An 8564-nucleotide genomic window follows, 5' to 3' on the forward strand; every position below is an offset into this window, starting at 1 on the left:
ATATAGATTTTGTTCCTAGCTAGCTGACAATCTCGTACGAATTTAGTCGACGGTAAAACTCACAAGATATTCACCAATTTTGAATGGAAGCTACTCTCCATTAAGCCTGCATTAGAGAAGCTGCCATTCAACATCAGAGAAGCTACCATTCAACATTAGTGGAATACTATCTGTCAAATAGTTCATGCATTATGCATATATATATATATATATATATGAAGTCTAAAAAGACACCGGTTATTACTGTAATTAATGAGCCGTTAGTCTTTAGTTATATATTAAGAGTTTCCAAATACTTTGCAGTTTCAACATCGATTGATGACTATATATATATATATTCGAAAATGTATTAAGATTAACGGCTGAAACATATTGATGTACTCGAATAATTTATATTAGTCAAAAGATTCTCTATACTCATATGTGTATAGAGAAGCATGAACGAAAGTTTAGAATTTGCTAATTCAATCTAACCAAACAGATCATATCATTATACAAAATATTCACTCCAACTAGAGAAGAAGGACCAAAAAGAACACACCCTATGGATACTAAAATAACGAGATTGGGACAAAAAAACATCATTCAGTGAGCAGATTCTTAAGACGAATGTTTGATTGTTCAGTGCCTGGTCGTAGAAAGTACTAACTCATCAATTAGCTTCTGCTGCAACCAAGTTAAGTCGAAGCAACCAAAGCTATTTACCTGTGAATATATCATACATATGAATACATAAACATAAATATTCACACAATAGAGATAAGCTTACATCAAAAACCCTAGAATAATTGCATATATGTTAACGTACCTCGACTTGAATAGTGTACATGAGCCTCTCATTGACTCGTGCGGTTAAAGAGCTGATGACTTCAAGTCCTTGCTCGTGAAGAACTTCAAGAACTCTTGAGAGTGGCCAAGCCTCAAGACCTGATGCTGAGCTGGTCACCACCACCTCGAATCCACTCACGCATGGTTGCACCATGACAGTAGCTGGTTCCGATCTACTTGACCCAGATCCGGATCCGGATCGAGTTTGACTAGTAGTAGGGTCACCAGTCTCTCTCTTTAGCTCGTCTCTTCTTGCGGAGAGTTCTTGTATCCGTGTTTGCGTGTCCTTGATGAAAGTTACTGCTCCGTTTACATGATCTGACATCGCTCTCTTTCCCTGCGAAGAAAGAGCCTGAGAAAACTAAAACCCTAGAGAACAAAAATCTCCCATCAATGAACTTGATAGGAAGATTGAGACTTCAATGCGTTTTTATGAGTAAAATATATGAAACCTTGATGTATTTCAGAGGTAGCTGATTACGAAGAGAGGCGAAAAGGATCGCCATTTCTTGTCTTCTTTGCCGCTCCATGTTGCGGTGGAGAAGCTTCTTCTCCTTCTTCGTTTCATCTCCTACGTGAGGCATATGACTCTGCCGCCTTGTCTTCTTAGGATTGTTACAAGGATCCATTGGTTGAGGTTTAGCTATGGCAGATCTCAGCAGTAATCGTGTTTTTTTTCTCTCTTGTTTTTTAATGAACTTAGGTTATAGGAGAGACTGCCCTTAAATAATTGGGTCTGTCTTCTTTAATCATACTTCATTGAAGAAAGAAAAAAACAAAGAAGGCTTACAAAATAATGCAGCCTCGGGAGGTGTTCTTTTCTTTGATTAGTCAACTCTTTTGGTTTGCTGTAATAGTTTCATACTTTCATCTAGTTCTTACACGTGACAAAACTTTATGCTTTGTATGTATTATTGCTAACTAGCTAGCGAGTGCGTGCCAATTCTTTTTTGTTTTTTTTTTTTTTGTGTTAAACAATTCTTTACTAGAAGAGAATATTGATGAAGAATTATGATATTTTGGGCAGACAACAGATATAAAGAAACCACATATATCTGAATCCGAATATTTATAGTTTCGGTCTGGATATCCTGAAATTTCAAGATACTTGGATTTGTTCTACCCTACCACATGTTGCAACTGCGATAAAATCGTCGAATACATAAATTCACATTTATGTATGTGGCAGCAATTTGTTGATGTAGATGCTTAACATGATAGATACATATTTATGTCACATTATATTGATTTTTTTTTAATGCATGAGCCATATTGTTCCGCTCTCTTCCAAATGATATATGTGAATGTGATTTATGACAATGATGCATTTTTTTCTATGATCGGGGTGAGAAAATTGTTATGAAAATTATTTAATCATTTGGTGAAAGCAATTAATTATGAGTGATAAATTCATTTAATCACATATTGAATTTTTTAATATATTTTCTCCATTTTAATCTAGATAGAAAAAATGACTTGATCAAAAGATCTAGATTTGTGATGAATGATAACGGATCATGATGAACAGTCAACTAATCGGTAGAATTCTTAATAGAAACTTTCAAGCAGATAAAGAGGTTGCTTAAATTAGAAAGTTTGTCGTTGAATTATGAGTGATTTGGTTGACAAAAACACAATATGACGACGAAAGAATTATGTGTGGTTTCGATTAGTTTTGGCCCAATCAAAGTTTATGGTGGCAATAAAGGAGCACTCTGCAGATAAGAACGTGTATCAAACTCAAAATCCAAACATGTATGTACTCAAAAAAATATTAATCTCATTCAAGAGATTATTTGTCGATGAATTGTCACCATGTTTATAGTATTGATGGGAACATATGTTGTGGATATTTTTACCAACTTTCTAAACACAGTCTAAACAATTATGGGAATCTTATTGTAATCGTCTATATGGTACATAAATTTCATTAGAAATTTAATTAATCTGATGGCAGTAAAACTAAACAAAAATCTGGCAATATTTTTAAATAAACATATTATTAAGGTAAACAGTAAAACTGCCGTCAAGGAAGACAATTTTTATAATGGAGATAAACTATAAATAGAAAGTTGAGTGATATGGAGTGGAGCCAGTGGACCTAACTACTTAAGTGGTAAAAGTAAATTGTTTAGGTAAATGATAACTGTTGTTAGCAAAAAGGTGTTTGCTAAAAATTGGGTGAAAATATAAAATTTTAAATAATATTAATTCAATGTACATTTAAATTATATGTTAGTATAATTTTGGATATAAATATATATCTATATTCAACACGCTAAATAATTAAATATAATGGATCACACTTAATAAAACGTAAATCATATGAAAGAATCATGGCATAAATAAGATAATTTAGACCACATAAATAATAACATAATTGCATTACGCATATATTTTTCTTTAAATACTCCTTGTTAGGTTATAAATTCTGATTTAAATACATCTTAATTACTTTAGTAATTATAAAGATACGATGGATTGAGTGGTTGCGATCTCCCTGATATACTTTTGATTTAATTATTGTTAGTTAATGGTTAAGTACAGAGATGCTGTCCAACGAATTCATAATCTTCAAATCGGATTATGTTCCAATAAAGACAGCCAAATTAGATAAATACTTAATAAATTGTTGGTGATGCGTTATTAAATAATTTTCTGACCAGTATCTCAAAACCAAAAAAAAAGAAAAGGATCGAATAAGCTACAAAGAAACATAATATTCTCAAAGTCCCTTTCCCAAAATATTTATACTAAAAGGTATCGCATAATCCGTATTATTGACCGAATCTTTTTTCATTTACAAATTCTAACTATACTTCAAGTGGATGACTGCAAAAAAAAGAAAAAAAAGAAGAAGATCTGTTTACGCCGGATCCCAATTCGAACAAGAAATATTATGATGTTTATTTATACTAATAAATTTGGTAAACTTGTATTTGTTTAATTGTTCACACATATTCTGATGTTTTTAGTTCGAGAAGTACGACTTTACAGATTTGAGGTCTAATTATCAAGGACACGATTTAAGGCAGCTTACACAATCATATATAGAGGAAGAAAAACAAAGCTCTAATCTTAGTTTTATATATGTCTGAGTCTATAGCTTTAGAAGAGTTGACTAGTTGAATGTGTGAGGTTTGGTCCCCATCTAATTATGATGCTAATTAGTTGGCATACATATCATTATCCGCATGTACTACCAAAGAAGACCGCATGTACTTTGGTCAGCTTTCGAATGTATTTGGTGGTGTACGATTTTACCAAATATCGCAAAGAATAAAATCCACAAGGCGTATATAATTAATAATAATGATATTTTCATATTCATATGATTAACTAAGTTAGGTGAACTATTTAAACGAGTTGGAGGGTTATATGACGTAATCTATATATACATTTTTCAAGTACATTTAGCAAATAAATCATGAGATTGTCACCTATTTACAAGACTGTCATTATCATTAATTATTAATTTATTTTTCATTTAATTAATTAATATTTCTATTTTTGAAAACAAGATTTCCCATCCTAAATAAATTTCCAAAACAAATGGAACCACTTCCTTTAACATTAAATATTAATTTTATAATTAATTTAATTAATATTAAGTATCCAATTTTACAAAAAAAAATATTTTCTACATACACAAATTTCCTAAACAATCAGTCTAACCAAGAAACAAATTGATTTTCGATTTTAGAGGAGAATCTGTGGCCGAGATTTTTGATCTCAACGCATTCATTTCCCCTAAAACAAATGTTCAAAATCAAACATAAAATATATCATTAAAAAACTAACGGTATGATTTTAAAAAGTAACAAATATATTTACCATTCAATTTGATATCTTATTCAAAGAATAAATAATAAAATATAAAAGATATTGCTTGCTCACAGACTTATTTTTATTTTGTATTACGTATTTAAAAATAATTTTTACTTTCACGGGTTTCATATGATGAGTTTTTGCGTATTAAAAATCTTTGAATATGTTGTCTGACCCGCCTAGCAAGACGGGTTTAGAATATAGAACCAACACTATTACTATTAGTTTATCTCATATATACTATAGATTTGTAATCATAGTTTTGAAAATTAACTTATAAATTATTTAGTATATAAACTACAAAATATTACACATACTATAACACATTTTTAATATTCAAAAAAAAAATACACATAAAAATATACACTAATATACTATATAGGCATATACCTCGGTTTAATTCTAGAGAACAAAACAAACATTGAATTTTATATTCTATCTAATAAAAAATTTAATGTAATTAGGTTATAAACTTTATAAAACATAAGAAGTAGAAAAAAAATTCTAAATTAATTAGACAAAAAGTTAATTAATTGAAAATTTAAAAACTAAATAAATTAAAAATTATTATTAAAAATACAATAATTTATAACTTAGTCCTACGGTGTACCGCGGGTGAAATTCTAGTTCTAATTAAGTATCGGAACATGGTCATAATATGGACGCATGATTCTAGTAGGGACTGGAACCTCGTCCAAGTTTTTTGAAAACGAACCTTGGTGGATGACTGTGTTCAAACGGTGAAGAAAAAAAGATTCGTTTTATCTTCCATTTGTTCATCGTTTAAACACGGTCATCCACCAAGGTTTACTCAAACTAGTTTGAGCGAACCGTGTCCATAATGTTTACTCAAACTAGTTTTATCTTCTTCTTCTTTTTTCAATTTCCTACTACAAAAAAAAAACTTCATCGATAGCAATTCACTATAGCGTGGATTTTGTAACTGCTATAAATGATAAATTTACGATTTTGGTTACTATATAATAGTTTAGTAAACGTTAGGATATAGAATTAATAAACGGGAAGCTAAAATCATTTTCCTGTCAATATCTATCTAAAAAAAAAAAATTTATTAACCAATGAACACTTCAAAAATTTCCATTTTCTCCTAGACCTAAACAAAGAGGCATTAGATTCAGCCTCTCACGAATCTCATCTTAATCATCTTTAGAACTTGTCGTCGTCATCATGGAATCTAGCTGCAGCCACTAATCCTGTACAATTCCAAACTTTTGCGAGCGTCCAAGTTGGGAAAAATGTCAAGATAATGACAAACACCTGCATTTAAACATTTTTTACAAGGCTTTAAACCTTGTAACCACTGTAGGATCTTGAGCTAGATTCTTTGATGTCTCCATCCCAAACAATTTAGTTTTGAAACTATTCAATTTACAGTATAATATGAATTCAAAAGGAATTGTTACGAAAAATTTTAGGAAGAGTTGTTAAATTAATTTTGGAGTTCATCCTAAACTTTTTTTTGTTTACTACAAAGATCAGCTCATATGAGCCAATTAGAAGGAAAGTTGTTTACAAACAAAACAGGATGTGGAGCTGTATACGCTTGGCGTGCGAAAGAATCCGCACTTACATTTGTATTTCGTGAAATTAGAGAAAAAGAGAAAGAAGAAAACTCCTCCTTGTCAATCTTGATATCTTCGAGGTAAGTCTTGAAAGCTGGCTAGTCGTGTGGAGAAGACACTATCTTCATCAATTCTGAGCAATCTGTATAAAAAGCCACATCCCAATAGTTATGTCCAATCATGTACCGCATAGCCCAAACAAAAACTTCTACTTCAGCATGTAATGGGGAAAGACTTCGTCGGAAATTGGTGGTTCCCCTCGTTTTCAATGTATCGTGAGAGGATGAACACACTCATCCTGCACCCGCGAAAAGATAACATTTTAATTAATTTTTTTTTTGTGAAAAAAAAAAGATAGCATTTTAACTTTGTGGATCAAATGATACTTTCATTAATTTTTAATTCTCTTTCACATTTCTTTTTAAGTTTTCAGTTTTTTCTTGTATTTCTGTCGAAGAAAAAAACAGAATTGGACAATCTAGTTACGGAGTAGATCAACCCATAATTAGAGGCCCGTAATTTGAATGATGTACTTTCCAGGCCCAAATAGAGAAAAAATACCATATGAAGTAATCGATGTTCCTTTTATTATTTTATCACTAGGATAGTACCCGCGCTACGCCGCAGGATTGTTTTATATTTTGTTTTTATTTTTGTTATTTTTAGATAATTTTATATGTGTTTGTAATTAAAAAATCATTATTAATATAGTTTTTGACAATGTTCATTGGTAATATTTTTGGTGTTAGGTTTTTGTTAATTGACCAGACTTGATAAGATGTCACAATTTATTTTATTTTATTTAGAACGAACCTCAAATTGATTGTTATAGAGATTTGGGACAAGAAAACCTTGAATTTTTGCAAATGCTTCAGGGAGCAATCAGTTTCCTACCAGATCAATCAAGGCTATCAATTTTAGAACAGACAGAGGATTCTATCAATTTATTCTCAATAAAACTTTATTCAAAACAAATAACTCAAACCAACAGAAAAGATATATTTTTTATAAAGGAAAATTAAGCTAAGATTTTATTTAAATTTTTATAATGATAAACATATATTAATTCAGTCATTTACAGTATTATTAACTAAAATAAAAGTAAAAATAAGTAACTTGTGATGGAACTTAGTCGACGGCGAGCTATTTTGGTTTTCTTTATGGATCAAACTTAAAACATTGTTTAGAATAATAAAATAAGACTTTTGTCAGTCATTTACAGTAATTATTAACTAAATAAAAGTAAAAATAAGTAACTCGCGATGAAACTTAGTCGACGGCGAGCTATTTCGGTTTTTTTATGGATCAAACTTAAAACATTGTTTAGAATAATAAAATAAGACTTTTGTTTTTTTTAAAGTAAAATAATTTTTCAGTAAAAGAAGACACAAGAAAGAAAATTCATAATTTTGTATTTTTGCTAAGAGGATGTCATTCAAGTGGTTACCTTATATATATATATATATATATATATATATATATTAAAATGTATAAAGTATAAAATAATATTTGAGCAAAAGCAAAATACTATATTCCAGTTCTACAAGTTTATAAAATGCTCAATCTTATTTATCTTAAACTAAATAATTATTGAAAATAGTATGCAGCATAGTGCGGGTCTTACCTAGTATTCTTAAAAGATTGCAAATTAACCAACTTCAATTTTTTTTCATTTTTTTTGGTCAATGTTAATTTGAAGAACTGCCATGAAGATTATTATATTCTCCAAGACTCCAAAGTCTCCAACCATAATGAAAATCGAGATCTTAGCATATATAAGTATTCTTCTTATTAAAACGATCTGTACGAGAATATATACTTTACAAAAATATTTGGGTCAAGATGACATATTCCAAATCGTGTGGTAATTTGTTGTGTCTCTAGGTTCTCTATACCTACGATACTATCAACTCAGTCATCCCTTAATACGAGTCTTTTTCGGCTAGTTTATGAAATTGGTTGTAAACCAATCACATTATTTCTTCTTTGTTTTCACATTTACTCATCGGTTGGGCTGATTTGAGAAGAATATGAGCTTGTGGAATCCATTACAAATTATTTTAAGCCCACTTATTTTAAAAACTAAACCCAACAAAATAAAATCAAGTTTAAGATAAAAAATAATATGGAAAAAAGAGACTTATTATAGGTTGAGACATGTTGAGTTGTATTATTTGAAATGTTTTTATTGGCTAACGATTTTACTGAGATGTCAAGCTGAGAAGAGCCTAAAATGCTGAGTTGTCAGATGAGGAGAGCAACACATTCTAGTTTTATTGTATTGATCATAGCTAGCTGCTTCATTACACTTTTGACCCAAATTTT

General features: G+C 30.1%; 1 protein-coding gene across 3 annotated transcripts; it reads right to left on the bottom strand.

Annotated features, from left to right (window-relative positions):
- Nucleotides 1-378: 378 nt before the first annotated feature.
- LOC104726547 (transcription factor bHLH120-like) lies at nt 379-1661 on the bottom strand. 3 transcript variants are annotated; one of them, XM_010445430.3, is made up of 3 exons: nt 1281-1661; nt 809-1165; nt 379-705 (listed from the first exon to the last, which is right to left on the bottom strand). In XM_010445430.3, the coding sequence occupies exons 1-3, from the start codon at nt 1455-1457 to the stop codon at nt 622-624; spliced, it is 618 nt and encodes a 205-aa protein (XP_010443732.1). In that variant the 5' UTR covers nt 1458-1661; the 3' UTR covers nt 379-621. The 3 variants fall into 3 exon arrangements, with proteins under 3 accessions (XP_010443732.1, XP_010443724.1, XP_087342444.1); XM_010445422.3 differs by having other exon boundaries at nt 809-1180; nt 1281-1579; XM_087486318.1 differs by having other exon boundaries at nt 809-1197; nt 1281-1522.
- Nucleotides 1662-8564: the final 6903 nt, after the last annotated feature.

The sequence above is a fragment of the Camelina sativa genome, chromosome 2 (assembly GCF_030686135.1).
Source record: "Camelina sativa cultivar CO46 ecotype springtype chromosome 2, ASM3068613v1".
NCBI lineage: Eukaryota > Viridiplantae > Streptophyta > Magnoliopsida > Brassicales > Brassicaceae > Camelina > Camelina sativa.

Bases quoted from the DNA above. Each gene is read 5' to 3' on its own strand.
- LOC104726547 (XM_010445422.3), bottom strand. From the start codon at position 1,457: ATGGATCCTTGTAACAATCCTAAGAAGACAAGGCGGCAGAGTCATATG. The intron at 1,181-1,280 runs GTTTCATATATT...TAGTTTTCTCAG, and splicing joins TACCTCTGAAATACATCAAG to GCTCTTTCTTCGCAGGGAAA. The intron at 706-808 runs GTACGTTAACAT...ATATATTCACAG, and splicing joins TGTACACTATTCAAGTCGAG to GTAAATAGCTTTGGTTGCTT.